The 24,340-nt window shown below is 40.4% G+C and overlaps 1 protein-coding gene across 1 annotated transcript; it reads right to left on the bottom strand.

The window, feature by feature from the left end:
• Nucleotides 1-3,603: 3,603 nt before the first annotated feature.
• Nucleotides 3,604-23,223, bottom strand: LOC145349024 (ras-related protein Rab-39A-like). The gene is made up of 2 exons (XM_080197254.1): nt 22,818-23,223; nt 3,604-4,573 (listed from the first exon to the last, which is right to left on the bottom strand). Exons 1-2 carry the CDS (start codon nt 23,030-23,032, stop codon nt 4,147-4,149), a joined length of 642 nt encoding a protein of 213 aa, XP_080053380.1. The 5' UTR covers nt 23,033-23,223; the 3' UTR covers nt 3,604-4,146.
• Between the last annotated feature and the right edge of the window lie 1,117 nt (nt 23,224-24,340).

Below are 24,340 nucleotides of genomic sequence, written 5' to 3'. Positions count from 1 at the left end.
AAAGGAGCGATCCTTTAAAATAGAGATGAGGAGAAATTTCTTCAGCCAGAGATTGGTGAATCTGTAGAACTCTTTGCCATAGAAGGCTGTGAAGGCCAGGTCATTGAGTGTCTTTAAGACAGACATAGATAGGTTTTGGGTTATTAAGGGGATCAGAGCCCAAAATTGCTCACAATACTCCGAATGGGCTCTGAGCAGAACCTTATACAGCCTCAAGTACATCCCTGCTCTTGTATTCTAAATATCTTCTTTGGCGTTCATGTTCTCATTTCTTTCATATCCAACAGTTGGATCAATTTCTTGTATATTTAACTGGAGCAATTTTAAAACAAATAGTTGACCAACACAGATAGTAGGCTCAGCACTGCTTTGAATTTTATTTTGATCTAGGCTATTAACATAGAAATAGAAAAGTGGCCATAATTGTTCATTCCAAAGATTTACACAAAATGAAAGTGGGTTGAGTTTTCCTTGGTGGGATTTTCAGATTGTTTTCATGATTGACCTCATGTCAGAATTGATCATCATCACGCTTTAGGTGGGAGAGATTTTTTGATGAATCAGGATGAGAAGAATATCAGCCATGGTAGAATGGCAGAACAAACTCGAAGGGCTGAGTGGCCTAATTTTGTTCCTATGTTTTATGATCTTAAATACAAGGTAGTTCTCTCTAGTGTTCAACCAGTGAAAAGGTGATCACAGTTCAACCTCTGCTCCTGTTTGGTAGAGGTAGAGGCAAGGTATGTATATTTTGCAATACAAGTTAAACTGAAAGAGAAGAATTTAAATGATTTAAGATTTAACACCCGTGATGTACAAGGTGGTGTAACTAATAGTTAAACTCATTCCACAAGTTCAGCTATTACGATCTGACCAAACAAGCAAATAAAAACCATTTGATTTTCACCACTGAACCTACATCTTGAATATCATCCTTCTAATATTTAAAAATACAAGTAAATTAAAAATATTTTTCTGTACATACCTGGTTTGCAGTTGAGACTATTGATATGGATTCAATTAAACCAAACCTGATAATTAAATAACTAGATTTAAAGGACTATCAAATTAATATACTTATTTTCATACTGGCATTCCTCTTCAGAATTGAAGAGCAGGTTAGTGTGCTTCAGGCTTGTAACCAATTTGGCACATCACATGTATTATCTAGACATCACATAGGATTGTTTAAATGGTGTCCATTTTGACAGTTCTGCAGAAACTAGCATGAGTGCAAGAATACGAGCAAATGCACACATAGGTTGGATGACTTATGAAAATGAGGATTTCAATTTTTCTCATTGGAGGATTAAAAAGCTTATTTACTATTCAAACTTGCCAGTACTGCTTAGTAAGTCCTTAATAAGTCATAGTGGGGTTAGTACTTTGCTGGTTCCCTCAATCACGTGCTCTCTATTCTTATCCCCAGTCCATGATACAGGATAGCAAAGAGAGAAAGTGATGTCCCAAAGACAAATGTGAGAGCAATTTGTGAAGAGGGCATAGACATTGGTGAAGGTTAAGTGAAAGGTTGGGGGACGGGGGGCATGCAGAATATAATGTGAAAAAAAATGTGAACTTGTCCACTCTGGCAGGAAGAATAGAAGAACAGCATATTATGTAGATAGAGATTGCAGAACTCTAGGTGTCCTGTATATGAATTACAAAACGTTAAAATGCAGCCAGAGCATGTGATTACAAAGGCAAACTGAACTTTGTTTATTGAAGGGGAGTTGAATATAAAAGTAGGGAAATTTTGTTATAGTTGTACAAGGCACTGGTGAGACCATGGGTGGGATCTTCCGGCCACATGCACCCTGAAACTGGAAAATCCCACCTAAGGTCAACAGACCTTTCCATGGTCTACCCCTCATCTGCTCCAATTCCTGTGGCAGGCAGAATGAGAAAATTCACCCTCACATCTTTAATAAAGCATATAATTGCATTAGGAGTAGGGCAGTGAAGGTTCTCTTGATTGATTCCCAAGATGAAGGCTATCTTATGAGGAAAGGTTGGGTCGGGGCCATTGAATTTGCAAGAATGAGAAGTAATCTTATTAGCTTGACATCTGTCGTGGGGAAGGTGTCAGAATCTATCATTGAGTAGGCTATAGTTGGGCACTTAGAACCAAGGCAATTGGGAAGAGTCATTATGGTTTTGTGAAGGAGAAAGTGTGTTTATTGGAGATCTTTGAAGGAGCAACAGGGGCAGTGGATAAAATGGCCTTCAAACATATTGTATTTTAATTTCCAGAAGGCATCTGTTAAGGTGCCACATTTTATTGCAGAAAACAAAAGCTCGTGGCTTATGGAGTAATATTTTAGCATGTGTAGAAGATTGACAGGTTGCACAAAACAGCAACAAAGTGTCGATAAATAAGTCTTTTTCTGACTAGCAGGATGTGACAAGAGGAGTCCTGCAGGGCTCTGTGCTGAGATCTCAACTTTTTACCATTATATCAATTACTTAGATGAGGGGAGTTAAGGCATGATAGCTAAATTTGCAGATGACACAAAAATAGTTAGGGAAGTTGCTGTAAAGAGGACATAAGGAGGTTGCAGATGGATAGATTGTGAGTGGGCAAAAATTTGGCAGATGGAGCAAAATGTGAAATTGTTCACTTTGGTAGGAAGAATAAAAACAGAATATTACTTAAATGGAGAATGGTTACAGAATGTCAAGGAGCAGAGAGATAGATCTAGGTGTTCTGCCTCAGAGGTCACTGAATATTTTTAAGGCGGAGATTGATTTCCTTGGCTGAAAAGAATTAATCTCCAGTTATCAGGGGTAGAAGGGAATTAGAAACAAACAGATCCGCCATGATCTTACTGAATGGCAAGGCAGGCTTGATAGACTGAATGGACGACTTCTGTTCTTATTCATATGCTCATATGAACTCATGATTCCGGCTTCTGATGCACATGTTCCATTGTGCAAATATAGAAGGGATCAAGTTCAATGGCCACCGCAGCCTTGCCTCTCTCCAAAATAAAAAGGCAGCAGTTTGTAACTCTAAACAGCAACATTAAAACCTACAAGCCTAAGAGCAACATGCCATGCCACAGTACATATTTACTATTTATTAGCCAAACATTAAATCATGTTGATGAAAGCAAGTTACTGTGGATGCTGGAATCTGAAACAAAAACAAAGCGCTGGAAATTTTCAATAGGTCTGATAGCATTTGTGGAGACTCAACAATTTGAGTCAGGATGGCTCTGAAGGGTCACAAGTTGGCTTTATTCTCTGCACAGATGCTGTCAGACCTGCTGAGATTTTCCAGCATTTTCTGTTTTTGCATTAAACAATGTTGTCTCACCAACAAAAATATAATGCAGGGGCTCTGACCAACATCTCTGTGCATACAATTAGCGAAACATTTAGTTTGCTAACTTGCCTGAACCATAAACGTCTTACTGCAGCAACACAGACATCAACAAAGTGATAAATTGCGGCAGTAAAACTTTTGGAGCCTGTTAACAGTTCAATTTTGTTGTAATTCATTGCAAAATGTTTTCATTTCCCTCTTCATTGCTTTCAAGTTTTTCACCCATTAAACTTGCAAGGACAGCAACTAGGTTCAAATCAAAACGTTGAAAAATATTCATAATTCATAGAGTTTAATTAAAAAACATGGAATTAAGGAATTGCGTAGGAACAAACAAAACTCTACTTTTAAAACATTTAGTCATTTAAAGCCAAGAATGCTTTGCACATCCCAGAAACTATTCAAGCATTTCTGAATTTGATTAAACCTTATTTAAAATCATTGCTTTGGGTAAATGCCTCATATCAAATATACACTTTCATTAAATCTTTAATTATATTCTTCAGTTTCTCTAACAGATCGGCTAATCTTACAGTAAGGCAACAAGTCCCAAAAATAAAACTTGATTTTAGTGTGCAAAAAATACACTATTAAACTCTGCAGCTCTGATAAAATAAAATTTGTGCATTTCATGTTCGAGAAGCTTTGTAGCCAAACTGAGGTACTTACTTTCCAACAAAATATGTTTTAACCAAATCTATGGCAGACCTAGGATAAGCCCTAGTAGATTTGCTGACGTTTCCAGATAAGCTTGCAGAAAAGGCTAAGAACAGTACATTAAGCAACTCTTTGGAATACAGAGTTCTTTATCCCTTTGATTAGCAAAAGCACCGTCTTCCAGGTTGCACAGCTTCCTCAGAAGAATGAACAACATTAGGAACCACACCACTCTTAACACCTTCCCACCCTTCTTGGATGGATATGTTGCCTTTTTTGAGCAGCTCATATATCTCTCGGGTTAGAACAGTGAAGGACTCCTCCACATTCGTAGAATCTTTTGCAGAAGTCTCTATGTATTTCATACCAGATACAGCCGCAAGTTTCTCCGCTTCCTCCTTCGAAACTTTCCTCTGGGTTGCCAAGTCACATTTGTGTCCGACAAGTAGAAAAATGATTCGGTATGGCTGGACATGCATTTTGGCTTCTTCCAACCAGTCACGCACATGTTCAAAAGATCTACGATTTGTGATATCAAAGACAAGAAGCCCACCAACTGAATTACGGTAGTAAGAACGTGTTATGGACCTAAGAAGGGGGAAAAAAAAAGTATCAGAAACAATTTTCCTCTTGAAAATCAATGATCAAGTACTTTAAAAATAATTTTAATGCTAATATTTTGCTTAGACATAAAGTTTCGCCCCCAGCAAAAAAAAATGCGATCAACTAATGCTGAAAGTCCCTTGTTTAAAAAAAGTGCAAAAACTCGATATGATCTCAATAAAAGAAATTTCCTTATTCAGTTTGTAAGTGCCTACAACTCTCTTGTTTGGTTTACACACAGATTTTGTAAATTCCCACTTTCAGAATGGTGGGTTCTTAAAACTGCTTACAAAAAAAACTAAGAGATGTTACGCTTTGCTAACTTATTTACAAATTTATTAAAGAATCATGTAACCTGTAATACAAGAGGATATGTACATTGCAGAGTAAATTACTTTCTCCTTAATAGATATAGTACCAACTTTTATTAGCATTAATCCTCCCTAAATTTATTTTGCCAGTGAATAAAGCAATTAAACATCTTTATTTTCATAAAAGGAAAGCAGCACTATAATACCTGATAAATAATACAAGTGAGGTAATGCCTCATTCTAAGGCTACTGCTGCCCATTCTGTGTATGAAGGCTTCTGAATAAAAATAGCTGTTCACCTATGTATATTCTCTCAATTCTAAAGTCTAATGTCCTAATATTTTTGAATTTTACTCATTTATTCGGGCATTTTTGTGACATGTTAACCCTCTTTTGTTCTCAGACTGCTAAGCTCTGATGATAACCTGTAGTTTTTGGGTCTTTAACAAAGATAGCCCTGTATAATTATTCACCAGTTTCAGGATCTTTGCCTTAAGATGATGATCAGGTCTACCAATAGAATCATAGCTTCACAGAAGCCCTTATGGGCAGCTGTGTCTGTGACAAATAGATTTCTTGAGTTCATTTATATTACTTCATTGGGTTGGTTACCTCATCACTTTAATTAATTAGCATTACTCTGGCAGTTACTGGCTTCATAATTTGGCCTAGTTAGTTGTTTTATGAGTGAGCCACCGCTGGTAGGGAACATTGAAGTTTCCCATCCAACACTTTCCTGAGCTTCCTCCAAATTAGATGAAATGTGGAGGAGTACTGAGGAAGTGGGGAGCTCAGTGATTACCAGCAGGAGATTTCCTTGATCTTCTCTGAAGCCACGCGACTTAAACTGGCTTGTCAATGTAAGCGCTCAAAGAACTGCTCCCACCCAAGTACACATTATTGTGCCCTCATTTACTGCGAATTTGTCCTGCTAACAAGGACAGGATCAACTCAGAGATGGTGATGGATGCAATGACTATGATACCGCTTGTATGACTGGCTGTTGCTTGGCCAGTCTGTGACACCAGTCTCCAAAATGTTGGTGAGGAGGACTTTGCAAGGTTGCCCAGGCAATTGATTCAATATTATATAACCATTCATTGGCATTTGATTGACATTGCAATTGCAACAACGTGCCAGTGAAAACTCCCTCATGCAAGAGACCACAGTAATAGTCCAATAATGAATGCACTGCCTGGAAAAGTTAATTTCCAACAGGGCAAAGACTTGTGTAATTGCTGTCTTAAAACCCTGTTATCTAACTTATAACAATAAGTCAAGCCAACACTTAAAAAGGGAGCATCTAACACATTTTTAAAAATTAGAACAGTTTGGATACAAATTTGGAAAATTGAGTCAAAGCAAGTCAATTTAAAACATCAAGATTAGCAACTAACTAAAACTCAAACTATAAATACTTTTAAGTACCAGATACAAAAATATAAGACTCCCCCGAGAATATCATATCCTGCTCAGGTGGTGAAAGAAGCGAAACCATAAAAATTTTTCACTTAGGAACATCTGTTCAAATGAAATCCTTGATTAAATTTCATTTGATCAGTCATTTTCCCAATTGTAACTTTACTTTTAACTAAATTTCTATTGAATTAGATTGTCAAGATACAATAGTTGGTTAAAGCATTTGTTCCTCAACCTTTGGAATACTGTCCTCAAAATGAGCATTTAAGTTTTTTATCGTGTCATTAAATGTTTCAATAGGTTCTGGTTATTAACACTTATGATTAATTGCAGTGAAAGACAGCATATTAACTTCACTAAGAAAACTCCCAACTATACACATTTCAGTATCTCCTTTTCTGATCATCTGCCAGGATGTTCAAGATGCAAAGTTTCACACAACATCTCAAGGCATTGCCAACTAAGATCAATCTCCTTTCTGTCATAGATCAATCTCAGACTAAGAAAAATCTAATTGAGCGGAGTTCAACAACTTTAGATTGACTCCCTTTTGGTTACCTTGGATTGCCTCACTGCAACCCCATTCCCATCCTACACGGCTGTCTCTCGTTTTTCAGTTTTGCTTTCACTGAGCACTGAGAGTGCGGGGGTAGGAGAAATTACAATGTCTAAAGTAAAAGAGAGGGTACGGGCACGGGAAAATGTTGAGGATGTCCCAATAATAAAGGGAGTAGGGGGCATGAGAAAGGTTGGTAGCGTTCCTTCAAATAGGGTACAGATAAAGGCTGGGATAAAGACACTTTACCTGAATGCAGAAAGCATTCGGAACAAAGTGAATGAGCTGGTGGCACAAATCAGCACAAATGGATATGATCTGGTGACCATTACGGAAACATGGTTGCAGGGTGACAGGGACCGGGAGCTGAATGTCCAGGGGTATCAAGTGTTTAGGAAGGATAGACAGGAGGAAAAAGGGGGTGGGGTAGCTCTGCTGATTAAGGGTAATATCAGGGCAGTAGTGAGGGAAGATATAGGCTCCAAAGAGCAGAACGTGGAATCGTTGTGGGTGGAGATAAGGAACAGTAAGGGGAGGAAGACGCTGGTGGGTGTGGTCTATAGGCCCCCAAATAATAACTTGGAGGTGGGACGGGCTATAAACAAGCAAATAAATGATGCGTACAGGAATGGAACAGCGATAATTATGGGGGATTTCAATCTACATATTGATTGGTTGAACCATGTCGGACGCGGTGGGCTTGAGGAAGAGTTCTTGGAATGCTGCCGGGATAGTTTCCTTGAACAGTGTATGATGGAACCGACGAGGGAGTGAGCTATCTTAGACCTGGTGTTATGTAATGAGGCAGGTAGAATTAGGGAACTTGGGACAAGCGATCATTGTATGGTTGAGTTTTTGATGCAGGTGGAGGATGAGAAAGTAGGGTCCCGAACCTGTGTCCTCTGTTTGAACAGAGCGGAGTACGATAGGATGAGAGAGGAATTGGCAAATGTAGATTGGGGGCGCAGATTGGTAAATAGGACTGCTGAGGAACAGGGGAGGATCTTTAAGGAGATCTTTTTCGGTGCTCAGCAGAAATATATTCCAATGGTAAAGAAGGAATGTAGGAGAAGGGATAATCAGCCGTGGTTATCGAAGGAAATAAAGGAGAGTATTAAGTTAAAAGCTGATGCGTTTAGAGTGGCTAAAAGTAGTGGGTGAGTAGAAGATTGGGAGAGGTTTAAAAATCAACAAAGATTGACTAAGAAGTTGATAAAGAAAGGAAGGATAGACTATGAAGCTAGGCTAGCACTAAATATAAAAAAAGGACAGTAAGAGTTTTTATAAATATATAAAGAGGAGGAGGCTGGCTAGAGTGAATGTTGGACCCTTAGAGGATGAGAGGGGGGATTTAGTGGTGGGGGATGAGGAAATGGCTGAGGCCTTAAATAAGTTTTTTGCCTTGGTCTTCACGGAGGAAGACGCGAATAGTTTGCTGGGTATTAAAGATAGAAGGATGGTAGGAGTTGAGGGCCTGAATGCGATTACTGTCACTGGAGAGGTAGTGCTTGATCGACTAGCAGGACTGATGGTGGACAAGTCCCCGGGACCGGATGGAATGCATCCCAGGGTTCTGAAGGAAATGGCAGATGTGATAGTGGATGCCTTAGTAATTATTTATCAAAATTCGCTGGATTCCGGGGAAGTGCCGGAAGATTGGAAAACGGCTAATGTTATGCTGCTGTTTAAGAAAGGTAGCGGGCAAAAGGCAGGGAATTATAGGCTGGTTAGTTTAACATCTGTTGTTGGAAAAATGCTTGAATCCGTCAAAGAAGAAATAGCGAGGCACCTTGAGAAGAACTGTTTGATAGAGCAGACGCAGCACGGATTCGTTAAGAGGAAGTCATGTCTGACAAATTTATTGGAATTCTACGAGGATGTGACTACTGCGGTAGACAGAGGGGAACCGGTGGATGTGGTGTTTCTCAATTTTCAAAAGGCGTTTGTTAAGGTGCCACACAAAAGGTTGCTTCAGAAGGTTAGGAAGCATGGAGTTGGGGGTAAGGTGTTAGCGTGGATAGAGGATTGGTTGTCTAATAGGAGGCAGAGTTGGTATCAATGGGTGCTATTCTGATTGGTGGTTGGTGACTAGTGGAGTACCGCAGGGATCGGTGCTGGGGCCTCAACTATTTATCATTTATATAGATGATCTGGAGGAGGGGGCTGAGTGTAGGGTGTCGAAATTTGCTGACAACACGAAGATAAGCGGAAAAGCAAATTGTGCGGAGGGTGTAGAAAGTCTGCAGAGGGATCTAGATAGGCTGAGCGAGTGGGCGAGGACCTGGCAGATGGAATACAATGTTAGCAAGTGTGAGGTTATCCACTTTGGCAGGAATAATTGTAGGAGGGATTACTATTTAAAAGGCGAAAAGCTGCAGCATGCTACGGTGCAGAGGGACCTGGGGTCCTTGTGCATGAGTCGCAAAAACCCAGTCTGCAGCTAATCAAGGCGGCGAATGGGACGCTGGCCTTTATAGCGAGGGGGATAGAGTATAAAAGCAGGGAGGTCTTGTTGCAGCTGTACAAGGCACTGGTGAGGCCACAGCTGGAGTACTGTGTGCAGTTTTGGTCGCCACACTTGCTCAAGGATATTTTGGCCTTGGAGGGAGTGCAGAGGAGGTTTACTAGGCTGATACCGGAGATGAGGGGGTTGGACTATGAAGAGAGGCTGAATAGACCGGGTCTGCACTCGTTGGAGTTCAGAAGGACGAGGGGGGGGATCTTATAGAGACGTATAAGATAATGAAGGGGATGGATAGGGTAGAGGTAGAGAGATTCCTCCCGCTCAGAAAGGACAGCAGGACTAGAGGGCGCAGCCTCAAGATAAGGGGGGGGGAGCAGTTTAGAACGGAGTTGAGGAGGAACTTCTTCACTCAAAGGGTGGTGAATCTCTGGAATTCTCTGCCCGTTGAAGTGGTGGAGGCTACCGCGCTAAATATAATTAAGACACGGGTAGATAGGTTTTTGGTAGGCAAGGGAATTAAGAGTTATGGGGAGAAAGCGGGAAAGTGGAACTGAGCCACTTCAGATCAGCCATGATCTTATTGAATGGCAGGGCAGGCTCAAGGGGCTAGATGGCCTACTCCTGCTCCTATTTCTTATGTTCTTATGAGGTTATCCTGAATCTTTTATCAAAGACTGATTCAATCTCAACTGTGGTATTTTTCCAATCCTGAGTTCCATATTTTAGGAAGGCTTTAAGAGAGTGTGTAGAAACAATTAATGATAACAGTTTCGGGGATGAAGGCTTCAGTTATGGGCTTCTCTTGAGAAGACAAGGCTGAAAGATTTGATAGAAATATTCAAAATCACGAGGGTCCAAAGCAAGTAAATCGAGAGAAACTACTTCTGATGAAAGATGGGTCGAGAACCAGAGGATACTGGTACAAGGTAACTGGCAAAATAAACAGCCACAATGTGAGGAAACACCTATTTACGCAGTGAGTGGGTAAAGTCTGGAATGCACTGCCTGAGGGTGTGGGGGAGCCAAATCATTTATGGCTTTCAAAAGGAAATCATAAGCACCTGAAAAGGAAACAAAAACCCAGCGCCACAGGGAAAGGATGGGGTAGCTGGACTAGCTTGCAAGGACACTAGGGGCTGAATAGCCTCCTTCTGTGCTGTAATCATTCTACAATTCTATAGTACTTGCCTTTATTCTAGCAAAAACTGAGGATTCTCAATCATTCACCAATTCCTGTTGTTCGTGGAAATGGGAGATAGGATTCTCAATTATGGTACATAATAGAGTTTACATATTTAAAAAAAACTCATTGTTCCCTCTCATTTTGGGCCTTTCCACCTCTTGCGTGCATCTAAGCAGATGCCTGGCAGTTGTTTCCTTTTTCCCCATATAAAGTAGCTAACAGCAGTGAACACTTCCCTAAATACCACCAGATCACAGATTTGCTGTCTGTGCAACATCTTACAGGTGGCATTGTGCATTTCTAAGCGAGGGAGGAAGCAAAAGAAAACAAGCAATGCTTTTGCTCTTGATCACAATTTATTTTCTCCGATAAAGAAAACGTGTGTAAATTTAATGTAACGACAGGGTTAGGCTTGTCCCAACAGTCAAGCAATGGTCACATTCATTTGGTTGAACACGAGACAAAAGCTAGCATAAATGGGATTTGTTTGAAAGCATTTTTGACCATAGCTTGGAACAAAGACCTCTTCCCCCTTCACAATTTTCTCCAATCCCCTCCTAAAGGCATCAATTCCTTGTTGGGATAATGCATCCACTGGTAACTGGTAACAATAGGATAGGAATTAATCTCAGGAAGCAGCACAATGACTTCCTGTTATACCCCACGCCAGGTATTCAGGTCCAATTGAGCATTTTTTGTCAATAATGTTTCGTACAAACCAAATGCCACCCCAGACTACAAAGCTCAGACAATTGAATGAGATCTGTGCTTTTCTTTCTTACGCTTTATGTCCAGTCTGAAATTCAGAGTTGATATTGCAAAAGGATTCTGTACATTTTTAGCCTGTTTCTTTTTCATTGCATTTAAAAAATGTGGCTTTGCACTTCAGGTGCCATGACCTACAGGCTTTAGACTAAATATTGGAAAGTGGCATTAGGCTGGATGGCTCTTTTTTGGACAGTAAGGTCACAATCTGGGTTGCAAATCTCTGGCTGGAATTTTCAAGTTCTGCTGACAGGACCCGTTGCAGGTTGGAATGAAAAATTTGGAAAGCCAGTCTGAAGTCCACTGACTTTCGCCAGTACCAGAAATTCACTGTCCTGGGCGGGGCCAGAAAATCCCAACCAACGTTCCTATGAATGTCAGAACCAAGGACATGGTTCCTATTTTTACAGTACATGTAAGTAAACTAGATAGATCATTATTAAAGTTCAAGAATGAAGACAAACACTTTTTAAAAATGCGGCCTTTCCATCTGAGTAGTGAAAGAGCAACATATTGTTGCATTATAAGACAATATGCTGCTATGACAGCAGGTATTAAAAGATGATTTACAACAAAGCCATAGCTCAGGAAAAGCAATGATAGGAAGCAGCAAAATGGTGCATAAGGCTACAGGGCTTCAGTTCGAAAAACTGGATGGTCATAAAACATTGGCTAGTGTTGCATCGAGCAGGAAGAATTCAATAAAGAAAATGATACAAGAAAGATGCCACATTTCTACTTTGTAAAAAGGAGATCCATTGCTATTTTTGAGACCCTGTGGCAAAAACAAGCTTGGCGAAGCCACCTTATTATGCTTCTCAGTATGGGTGTTTAAGGAGTATTTTGCCAATAAACTAAATGAATTATCAGACACAGCATTTCTCACTTTACCTACCAATCTATTTAAGATAAATGACTTCTCCAGCAATGTTTTGGTGTTTTCTCATTAAATGCTAAGTCAGTTCATTAATATCACCAAATAAAATACATGCAAATTAACAGAAACATTGATTTATACTAACCGCAAAGCTCCTTGGTAAACAGCTTTACAGGCCAGCAGTGCAAGGCTTGGACATCCCTCTTGGAGCAATTAGATGACTTTTTATGCTCAAAGTAGAATTTATCTGTTCTCAAATCTGATTCCAAACTTGACTACAAGTTTAAAACCAAATCTAGCTTAGTTTTGTACAGAAAACGAAAAAATTAACACTTAACATTAACCCCAACCATCTAACTACAAGTTTTTTTTATTAGTGTCACAAGTAGGCTTAAATTAACACTACAATTAAGTTACTGTGACAAAAGTTTCAGCTCATGTACCAACTGACTCAAGAACAGTTTCTTCCCTGCTAGGGTCAGACTTTTAAATGGACCTGCCTTGCATTTCTCTACACCCTGTAACACTACATTCTGCACTCTCTTCTTTCCTTTTCTATGAACGGTATGTTTTGTCTGTATACTGCGCAAGAAAATACTTTTCACTGCGTACTAATACATATGACCATAATAAATCAAATCAAAAATCACCTCATTGTCAAACTCTGGTGCCTGTTCGGGTACACGGAAGGAGAATTTAGCATGGCAAATACATCTAATCAGCACATCTTTTCAGACTGTGGGAGGAAACCGAAGCACTCGGAGGAATCCTGTGCAGACATGGGGAGAATATGCAAGCTCCGCACAGACAGTGATCCAAGCTGGGAATTGAACCCAGGTACCTGGCGCTGTGAGGCAGCAGTGCTAACCACTGTGCCACTGTAATAATTAACTTTCCATTCATATATCTTCTAATTCACTGTGATACCTGTAATGCATGAAGCATCATAAACAGTAGTGGAAAGTCAAAAGCATTAGCAAATATCAAGTTATTGCTCAAATTGAACTGGACCGGAAATTCGCCTGGCTTCAGGAAGAATAAAAAAGATGCCAGACTGGCAGAGCTTACGAAGGATCCTTTACATTGCAAGGATCATCCATTGGGTTGCATTAACTCTATTTAAATGAATTCTATCTCAAAAAAAGAGACTTACCCAACAGCTTGGCAAACTAGTGGCAGGTGAAACTGGTCAGCCCTGATTTGATGTGATGCATACAATGGAAGGATAAAGTTGTTATTCTTTGATATTTGAATAATGAATAAATTAGAGGATTATGTTGTTCAATATCCTACAAGGCATGTTGATAGGCCTGCACTGAGAGTTATTGGAGAAAGTAGTTAAGAAGCACTTTTACAGCAACTCAAAGGACAAGAATATGTCTGCCATAAGAGAAGGATTGCTTGCTTTGGTCAGAACTTTGTCTGCAACAAATAAAACTGATCTCAAGAACAAGTATAAGGAGTTGAATAGTATTGTCCAAAAGTGCAGGACTCAGACTGCTGTAACACATCATGCCCCACTTACCAAAGCACTGTTGCACAGGATTAAGTATTTAATGAGCGAGTTAAAAAGGGAAAAAAATAAGCAAAAACAAGAGAAGAAAAAAAGAACAGTAATTTCAAAAAAAGACTATTGACCAACAAGCTACATTAGTTTGCTTTGAATCATGTATAATTTTTGGATGGCAAGGTGGCACAGTGGTTAACACTGCTGCCTCACAATGTCAAGGACCCAAGTTCAAATCCAGCCTCGAGTCACTGTCTGTGTGGAACTTGCACTTTTTCCCCTTGTCTGCACGCGTTTCCTTCGGATGCTCTGGTTTCCTCCCACAGTCCAAAGATGTGCAGGTTAGGTTGATTGGCCATGCTAAATTGACCCTAGTGTCAGAGGAATTAATGGATAAATGTGTGGGGATAGGGGAATAGGGCCTGGTGCAATGTGCTCAGTACAGACTTGATGGGCTGGATGGCTTCTTTCTGTACTGTAGGGATTCTATGATCTCAAAGGACAATACGAGGTGCAAAGATGGTTTGGAATTTGCAGCAGTGAGAAAGACAGTGTAACAATTCGTAAGGCTTTGTACAAGTTCCCTCCCTTGTCTACTCTGTGTCATTGCCCCCACTTCCATTGTTTAACAAAGAGGAAGTCAAGAAATTGTGCAAGAGGTCAATGAGTTTGTTTTAGCATTTTCTTAGAGACCAGGCTATTGGGAATCAGAGCACATTTCTTCAGGGAATCAAAGTACATTTATAGCCAGGAAGCAGAAAAATAGTGGAAAAAGAGGTTGTGTCAGTACACCAAATCATTCCTGCAGCCTTGCACTTTTCCCCAGTGGTGCTTCTTCAATGTGGTGATGACAACTCTCCTGGCAGCAACAGGGAGTCATTAAGGCTCATCAGTAACCAATTAGCAGCAATTTTCCAGTATAACAGATTTTACCAGCATCTCTCAGGGCCCCAGCTGTGTCTGCAACTTGTCTGGTAACAGGAGGCAGATAAAGCAGGAGGTTGCAGCACCATGGCAAATTAATTAACTCTGTTGCCATGGGTCAAATTGGCAAGCCTGAGGTCTTCTGCAGGCAGGGGCTTGAAATTTCCTTCAAATCACCTGGAAAATGCAGTAAGAAATAGTGCTAGCAGTGACGAAGTGACACTCCTGGCTCCAGTGCTCCATTTTGTCCAGCCTCCCATCCCACACAAACCAGCAACACGCTCGCTAAATGCACAGCAAAGGCTGTCAGTCTGCATTGCAGTCTTAGCCACTGACTCATTTTTCTTGCCTCTACGTCTGGCTCACTGTCCATAAATGGTAGACGGTAATTAGGTGCATCTCATAAAACACAGAAGCCCCAAAGTGCAAAAGGAGGCCATTTGGGCATCGAGCCTGCACTGACTCTCTGAAAGAGCATCTTACCCAGGTCCACTCCCCAGCCCTGTCCTGCAATGCTGCAGCTAATCCACCTAACCTACAAATCTTTGGATACTAAGGGGAGTTTATCATGGCCAAGGGAAATTACATGGTTAATCCACTTAACCTACACAGCTTTGGACACTAAGGGGCAATCCATCCAACCCGAGGAATGAATTTGCATTACCTTAGGGGGTGCGCTCCTGCAGCAAACAGGGTCAAGACCCAGAAGTGGCCCAGAGTGCGAAAATTCTTTTGATGTACAGAAGATTCAGCCATATAAAGTAGTTATGTAAAATTACTTTATTAACCCTGCAAACAATAGGATTTAGGAAGAGAAGGAAACAAAGTTCACAGTAAATATCAGATTAAAATTGTGGTGAGAAAACAGGATTGAAGTTAAAAGCTAACATACTTCATTTTGTGCTTTGTGCATTGTCTTTAAAGTGTGGGATTTTCATCCTGAACTAGGATCTCATATGTACTGCATCTTGCCTTTCATCCTCTACACAAATGATTGCCAGAGCACAATGGCATAACGCTCACGATGATACAGTTCTGTGCACCTAATCAGGAATAATGAAGTGCAGGAACTCGATGGGAAAGTTTGTAAAAATGATAATTTTTTTTAAAATTGAGCAAAATGTGAAAGAACTAGTTTATAGATTTTAGGACAAAGCCTGTACATGGGTGTAGTTGAAAATCTTATACTGTTTGGATGTCTCTCCTGATATTGTCTTAGACACAGGCAAGAAGAGAAATCATGGATTCTGGTGCTTCTCCTGTTTCTGGGCCTCCCTCATCACCTCAGTTAATCTTAGAGACCCAATACCAGAACTCCAGGAAGCACTGACAGCAAGAATAGAATAGAATAGAATCCTAGAATCCCTACAGTGCAGGAGGCTGTCATTTGGTCCATTGAATTTGCACTGACCACAATCCCACCCAGGCCATATTCCCACAACCCCAAATATTTACCTTGTGAATCCCCTGTCACTTGGGTCAATTTAGCAATGAAGTTTTTCCTCCTTGGGCAAGAGGAAGTTTCACCTGAAGTTAATTAACTGAAGTTAAACAAAGTCTTGATGATTAGAAAACAGAATGATTAAATTACCTCAGCCAGAGCATTCACTCTGATGAAAAGTGTCAAAACTGATGGACACAATAAGAGACGGAGCTATGCCAAAGAGCGAGGTGGTCAGGTCAGGAAGATGGGGAAGGAAACATGCCATTGAGGGCACGGAGGTTGGGAATGGTTTTCTCGAGACAAGTGTAGACATGGGTTTATTTTACCTTCTGTTTCAACTGCCCCAATCACGTCTGTAATGAAGAAAGCTCCAACAAAACAGAATGCACATGAATCAAGCAAGAAAGCTATTTGATTTATTATTGTCACATGTATTAGTATACAGTGAAAAGTATTGCGTCTTGTCCATTATTCAGACAAAGCATACTGTACTTAAGAGGAAAGGACAGAGTGCAGAATGTAGTGTTACAGTCATAGCTAGAGTGTAGAGAAAGATCAACTTAATGTGAGGTAGGTCCATTCAGAAGTCTAATGGCAACAGGGAAGAAGTTATTTTTGAATCAATTGGTACGTGATCCTAGACTTTTGAATCTTTTTCCCGACAGAAGAAGACGGAAGACAGTATGTCTGGAATGCTTGGATCCTTAATCATGCTGTTTGCTTTGCCAAGGCAGTGGAAAATGTAGACAGAGTCAGTGGATGGGAAGCTGGTTTGAGTGTTGGACTGGGCTTCATTCATGACCCTTTGTAGTTTCTTGTGGTCTGGAAGGTATACCTGGGGTACCTGAATCTGAATCATCCTACGTGGCCAATGATTGCTGTTGTTCCGAACGACAGCATTCATTGGCTGAGAATCCTGTGAATCGGGATGGTCTTCCTGCTTTGGAGACTGACCACGCAGACTGGTAGGCTACTTGGCCAATAAACCTGTGACCTCTAGAGCACAGGTCCCAGTGTGCTCTGTTGGGCCCTGGTCTTAGGAAAATAAACTTTTTAAGGGTACAGATATTGAATCAGGAAGTGTATTTGATGATCAGATCTTTCTTGACAAAACATGCGTGCAAAGAATGCCTATAGTGTGTTTTGTATGAGATTGGAAACATTCAAGGAAACGGCTGTGATACCTTAATTGCAGATAGATCAGTTCTTGAATTCATTTGTACTCATCTCTAACAATTCTTAACAGGAGTTTAATGAATGGATGAGTGTGTGCACTCATGATAGGACTCAGTGACTGATCATTTTAATGTTATGGAATAGCTTTTAATATATTTCAATCAAAATTAGACTTGTGTGATAGGGTAATTTTCTTTCTAGTGTTACTATTTAGTTATATGTAATTTTTAAATAATTGAGCAACGTACCCAAAATGAATTTCTGCATAGACAATAAATTGAATGCTTCTGAGCCATGCTGGAGTACAGAATCAGCAGCAGCTTAACACTAGCCCCTTTCATTGATATTAACTGTAATGTAAGCATTTTGATCAGTTTGTCTTCGGTGTACATACGTTGTTTTATATTTATAAATTGTTTTCTCTCATATACATACAAAGTTTATCTTTACAATAGGACCCTGTTTTGGGGTCTGAAAACTGAGGTTAGGATCTATTCAAGTAATGAATAGCAATTTTCTGTGAACAGTAACTACTGACATCTGGTTATTTATACAATGTTGTTATTCCTTGGGCGGAAAATTTTCAAATACTACCTAAAATCTGGCCATTTTTTGAGTTAGTCAACTCATAACAAAGAATCAATATTTTGAGGCAGATGCAGGCAAACAAGGTATCTGGTGTTGTTATGAGAGCATTGTTAAAAGCATGTTCATGGTGCAATTCTTGGGCGTGCAGTACAGTTCACCAAACAGTGGCAATGAGAAAGAAGCATAAATCTGCAACCAGTTCAAGATGTGATCAAGTACAAGGCTGATCAGCTGATTTTGCTGTCAATCAAGACATTTGGGAATGAAAGCAATGATTGTGGTCAGAACAACCCCAGAATTACTTCCTGCATCGGACTATTTCAAATCCAACAAGGAGAAAGGAATTGCTTGATTTATTCTGGGGAATAACATGGGATAAATGACTCATGAAAAAAGCAGAATTGCAATTGCAAAATAATAACCACAACGTAGTTGTAAAATCACAAGGAAGAAACTCTGGTCCTAATTAGAAGGGCATGTGGGAATCGTTAAATAGGAGATGCATAAGAATACAAAATAAATATACGTTTATAAGGTAAAAAGGTATAAGGTGTCATAATTCCATAGAGAATAAAACTAAAATAAAACTCAAAATATGATAAAGACAGAAAGAGATGGGAGACAATCAAGATTAGAAAATAGTAGAGAGATAAAAAGGAAAATTAGAAGAGCTAAAATATGAAAGAAGACCAACAGAAGACCAAAAAAAAGTACAGGCTTACATAAGGATATAAAAAGTACATAAGTACTCAGTTTCAGGATAGTCAAAAATGAAAGGAATCTATTTGGGTGGAGGATAAAAGTAGTAAATGAATACTTTTCATCAATTTTTATAAGTAATAGCAGACGGAGTCGTCTTTGAGGGTAACATGGAACAGTGAATACAGATAACTGTCAAAAAGGAATAAGTTCAGAAAAAATAAGGTAAAATCAATGGATAAGTCTCCAGGCCCTAATATCATTATTCCTAAGCTACTGAAAGTTGGCAAAGAGATAGCAATGGCTCTTCCTACAATCTTCAAACCTCCTTGGAAATGGGATTTGCATTGTTTAAGGAAAATAGGTAATAAAGAGAGGTTAATCCAACGCAAACAGTTAAATAAATTCAGAAGTTTTCAAAATGTATAGAATAAACATTTGGCCAGGACCACTCGGCTCCAGCCCTGCAGCTGAATTCCAGAAGCAAGGTAAATGAACTACCCTTGATATCAAAGTAGTTTATACAGAATGTCAGGGTTCAAAATACATGGGGAAAATGAGCGTATTTTTCTTTGAAGTGTCCAAAGCAGCCCACAAAACAGCACAGGTGGATTGAAAAAAATTCAAAAAAGGTCATCCTCATACAATATCATTTTACATTACAGCCTCTCTATTGTCCAAGGCCAAACAATCAAAGGCGTAGGTATCTTGTTGAAAAAAAAGGAAAACATGCAGAATTCGATTGGAAATGCAAGGAGCAGGAGACACAGAATGGGTGAGAATCTGTTCTTAGAGGAGCAGCAAGGGCAGAAGGGAGAGAACCTGCAATTGAGAAGTTAGGACTGAGGTATGGAGACAGGACAGGATGAGGGCAACTTAGTAACAGATCCTTTGCGGGTAAAATGGCTCCAGCTCTGTCAAGAAGTGTGAGTGAGCAAGCAAAAAAGAACGGGGGAAGGGGAGGTGGCACAGATGGAGGCCTCTCAAGTTGCAAGGGTAACAGGCAACATTGCTCACTTCCACATTTAACAGCTTATTTTATTTATGTATATGATTTTCTAATGCTTGTTTTTTCCAATTTTTTTTTTCAAATACCCTCCTCCTGGGCCTGGCTTTCAAATTGGCAAACTACTACTGGAACAACAACAACAAATAAAAAAGTTAAAGTCTTTCCAATGGTTTTCCTCCTGTCTTATTTCTGTCCAATAAATTATTTGAGTAAAGTTCAAGAGTAATTGATCTGGAGTATATACTATATATTAAAATATACTATGGGGGGAAATCTAGTTTATTTCTGTTTCCCTTAGATTTTTCTTTAAATGATTCTGCTATAGAAGTGTTGATCTTTATAGAAACTTATTCTGGCTGTCGCTGTGCAGGTGCTTTTTAAAAATATTTTGATGTTAAGAAAAAGCTGGGAGTCCAGCAAATATAGAAGAGCCCACCCTTTCAGGACTTGGGCTTGCTTTAATTATCAGCCACTGCAGGAAGACGATGAAGTAGTAGTGAATGAAGAAAACAGTTTTCTTGTTGGGCACTTGGCCACCCGCCCAGCACTGAACCTCCTGTTTCCTGTGCATTCTTTAATGGGAAGCATAGAATGAACTTGCAAATTTCTGCTTCAAGAACAGTTCAGTTTCTAACTTAAATTTTTAAATCTAAGGAGTCCCTGCAAACCAGAAAGTAGCTCCCAAAAAAAAAATCAAAGGGAGCCCTTGAGAAAATCACAATAAGAGCTATTAGAGAAAAATTATTTTGACACCTCGAGAATGTTGCGTCAAAGAATTATAGTCAACAGGGATCAAAGGCCAAACTCTCCAGTGACCAGCCATCCTTGGAGCAAGATGCTCATGGTTATCGGAAGCCAATCATCACAGCTCCAAGATGTCAATGTGAGAGTTCCCAAAGGTAGTGTTCATGATCAGCATTTAAGTTACTTCCTCAATCACGTTCCTTATTATAGAAGGGCAGAAATGAACTGTTTTTCTAACAATTGCAGTGTTCAGCTCCATTTGTATTTGCTCACATAGATAAACTGCCCAAGTCTGTCACAGCAAAACCTGGATAACGTCCAGGCTTGAACTGATAAAGTGACAAGTAACATGTGCATCACACAAGTACCAGGCAGTGACTGTCTCACCTCTCCTCAGCACTGAATAGCATTACTATCAAATCCCCTACTATGAACATCCTGATCATCATTGACCAGAAGAAAATCAATATGCCCAACCACATAAATGCCATGGTTACTTCACTAGGTCAGAAGTATGATATTCCATGCAAGCGGCTGATGTCCCAACTCACCAAAGTCAACCACTGCATCTACTATGGATAGTAAGAAGTCTCACAACATCAGGTTAAAGTCCATGTGCTACCAAATAAACCTGTTGGACTTTAACCTGGTGTTGTGAGACTTCTTACTGTGCTTATCCCAGTCCAACGCCGGCATCTCCACATCATGTCTACTATGGATGTCAGGAGTGCGATGGAATACTCTGCACTTGCCTGGACAGGTTCAGATATAATCATAAAAGAAACTCAACACCATCCAGGACAAACCACCCAATTAGCAGTCCATCGTCCTATTTAACATCCATCTCCAGAAAAATGTGACTGCCATATGTATTATCAACAGGATGCACTGCAACAACTTGCTGAGTTTCACTGGCAGCAACTCCCAAATTCATAATCTTCACCACTTATAAGATCAAACACATAACTGTCTTGTTGTCCTCTAAGTTGCACACCATTCAAACTTTGGCATAAAATACTTTTTCTTTATTGTCACTGGGTCAAAATCCTGGAACTTCCTCCCTTGCAGTACCTACAGTACACCTTCACTATTTGGATATGCTACAGTCTAATACCTACTCAAGAGCAACTAGGGATGGGCAATTAATGCTATAGTGCTTATCAGACTGGAGAAGAAATGGAAATGGTGTATAACACAGTCAGTTGAAGGACCACTTTTGTGGATGGGCGGATGAATTGGAAGTGTATGGAGCACAATCTTGATATTGGCTAATAATGCAAAGCAGAAGGATTGGTAAACAATGAGAAGAACTGTAAACATAGTTATGAAGACAGACAGGTTAGTACATTGAGTTGATAGGTGAAGGGCAGATGCAATTTAATAAGGATAAGCACAGAGAAATACATTTAAGGCAAGTGAGCATGGAATACGAGTATACAACTGAACAAATGAAAGCAAAGATCATTTAGAGATTCAACTTGCTAAGCTCTAATTCCTCTATTAGAAACTGAATTCATACCAGCAATTTTAGTAAATGTGATTCAATCACCATAGAAGCATTTCCTCTCAAACTAACAGAAGAAATGTCACTTCATGTACCTGAGCTTGTCTGAAAGGAAGTATGGTCACCATGTTAAGAATCATTGACACTCTACTGTGAAATTTCACTAATCAGATCTGCTGCTATGAAAACCAAAGTGCTGGGATTAAAATGCAAGTTTGCAAGGCTATGGGTATGTCTTGATTACAGAAGTCACTTGAAAGCCAAGATGAACAAATGGTTAGGGTACAGATCAACTGTGATCTTATTGAACAGACTTCTACTCCTGTTTACTGCAATGTTTTTCAACCAGGCCACATCTAGAAATTAAATGTGCTGCAATAGTCCAGAATACCACAATCATAAATCTTCTGTAATTGCCTGGGTATTTAGGATTCAGTGTGCCATATGGTTGCAATAGCTTGTCACAATCAACAAGTCTCAAGCTGCAGTGATCAGGAATTTAGCTTCCAGCTGCATACTGAACTCCTCCCATTAGCAATCCAAATTGGCCCACACAATAAATTAATTGAAAATATTTTTGTGAACTTAGCTGATGTTAAAATCGAAGGTTATGTTCTGTCTTTCCCTCTGAAAAATGACAGGAGGCTATCACAGTTCCAAAAACCCAGTCTGTATGTATGTGTACATAAACACACACACAGGCAAACTAAAACATAACTCCTCACATAAACATACACACACACCAGCAACCTAAAACATAAACCCCCACATAAGCACACACACAGGCAAACTAAAACATAAAACCCCCCAGCTCCAGGGAAACCTGAAATTTATTTTTTTTAAAACAGAACAAGTACACTTTTGGCAAACCTGGTTTCCACACAAAACAAGAGCAAAAAAAAGATGCTCTATTCAAAAGTTGTATCATTTAGCCTGATGTTGGGGAGCTGTTGTAAATCTAGGACATCTCTGCCTGGAGCACAGCTCAACAGCAACCGGGACTAATTCACCCCCCACCCCACCAGCACCAGCAGCCGGAAAATGGGCAGCGCGGCGCACCTGAACCTCTCCTGCCCCGCCGTGTCCCACAGCTGCAACTTGATCCTCTTTCCCGGCTCGATCTCCACCAGCCTGGCGAAGAAATCCACCCCGACCGTGGGGTCGGACACGTCGTTGAATTTTCCGTCGGTGAATCTCCGCAGGAGGCAGGACTTGCCCACCGTCGAGTCCCCGATCACTATCAGACGGAACTGATAGATCCAAATAGCTTCCATGACATAACTTTATCCTCCTTTCCCTCCCTCCCTCCCTCCCCACTCTCCCTTTTCACAAGGTCTCAGTCAATTCACTGCCTCAAATGAAACCAAAACATACATCTGAATAATGTCAACCTGCAAAACAAAAAAACGTATATATATAAAACCCACACAATGCTGCCCCAAGCTGAATGCAGCAGTGTCTGTCTGTCTGCCCGCCTGCAGCTTCCTCCTCCCCCTCGCTCAGCCCCCTTTGCAATGCTGCAAACTCAGGTCCGGAGCTGGGACCGGAAAACCAGACCCGGGAAGAGGGGAGAGATGATTGAGATCCAGAACCTCCAGTCACAGCTCAGAGAACCCACACAGCAGCCGCCCCGTTGGTTCATTGGACAGGAGAGGGCGGGAGCTCCCCTGGGTTGACACTATGTTCAGTGGGAGGTACACACACTTGTCTGGCCAGAGGCTTTTTTTTCCAATTAGTTTAAAGAATGAAGACACACACCACCCGCACAAATGTTAGGGGCAGGGGAAGGGGGAAATTAAGGGAAGAGGACCTCCTTGTGAGCTTGCTACTAAGAAGTGCCAAGCTGGCCATTAATAGTTCCAGGCAGTGGGCAATTGAGGGGACTGTCTACCTCTCTTCTGCAGCTATATTTGCTGCTGGGTGTCCCTGGAAAGGGAACATGTTGGGCGGGATTTTCCAGCCACGCTCGCCCTAAAACCAGAAAGTCCCACCTGAGGTCAAAGGGCCTTTGCATGATTCCCCCCTTCCCTCCCCGCTATGATTTCCATGGCAGATAGGACAGGAAAATTCCCCCCCACCCCGTGGTATCTGCTGGCAATATCAAGGCCTTCCTTACTGGGTGGGCACTGGCAGAGTTTAAATTTTAGTTTGTTTATGTGGGGGTTTATATTTTAGTTTGCCTGTGTGTGTTATCAATCCCGTAAATCACATTTCGTCTTGATGTTTTAAATTTCCTTTGAGATTCTGTTTACTTTGAAGCAGTATCCCTTTAAGGAACTGCATTTTTAATTTATCCCAATGTTTGTTGATTTAGTTTGTTTGAACATAAGGACATAAGAAATAGGAGCAGGAGTAGGCCATCTAGCCCTTCATGCCTGCCCCACAATTCGATAAGATCATGGCTGATCTGAAGTGAATCAGTTCCACTTTCCCGCTTTCTCCCCATAACCCTTAATTCCCTGGTCTATCAGAAATCTGTCTAACCGTGACTTAAATATATTCAACAAGGTAGCCTCCACCACTTCAATGGCAGAGAATTCCAGAGATTCACCACACTTTGAGTGAAGAAGTTCCTCCTCAAC

The sequence above is a fragment of the Carcharhinus amblyrhynchos genome, chromosome 10 (genome assembly GCF_965287045.1).
Source record: "Carcharhinus amblyrhynchos chromosome 10, sCarAmb.v2.hapA, whole genome shotgun sequence".
In the NCBI taxonomy this organism is placed as follows: Eukaryota; Metazoa; Chordata; class Chondrichthyes; order Carcharhiniformes; family Carcharhinidae; genus Carcharhinus; species Carcharhinus amblyrhynchos.
This window is presented reverse-complemented; position numbering and strand designations above follow the sequence as displayed.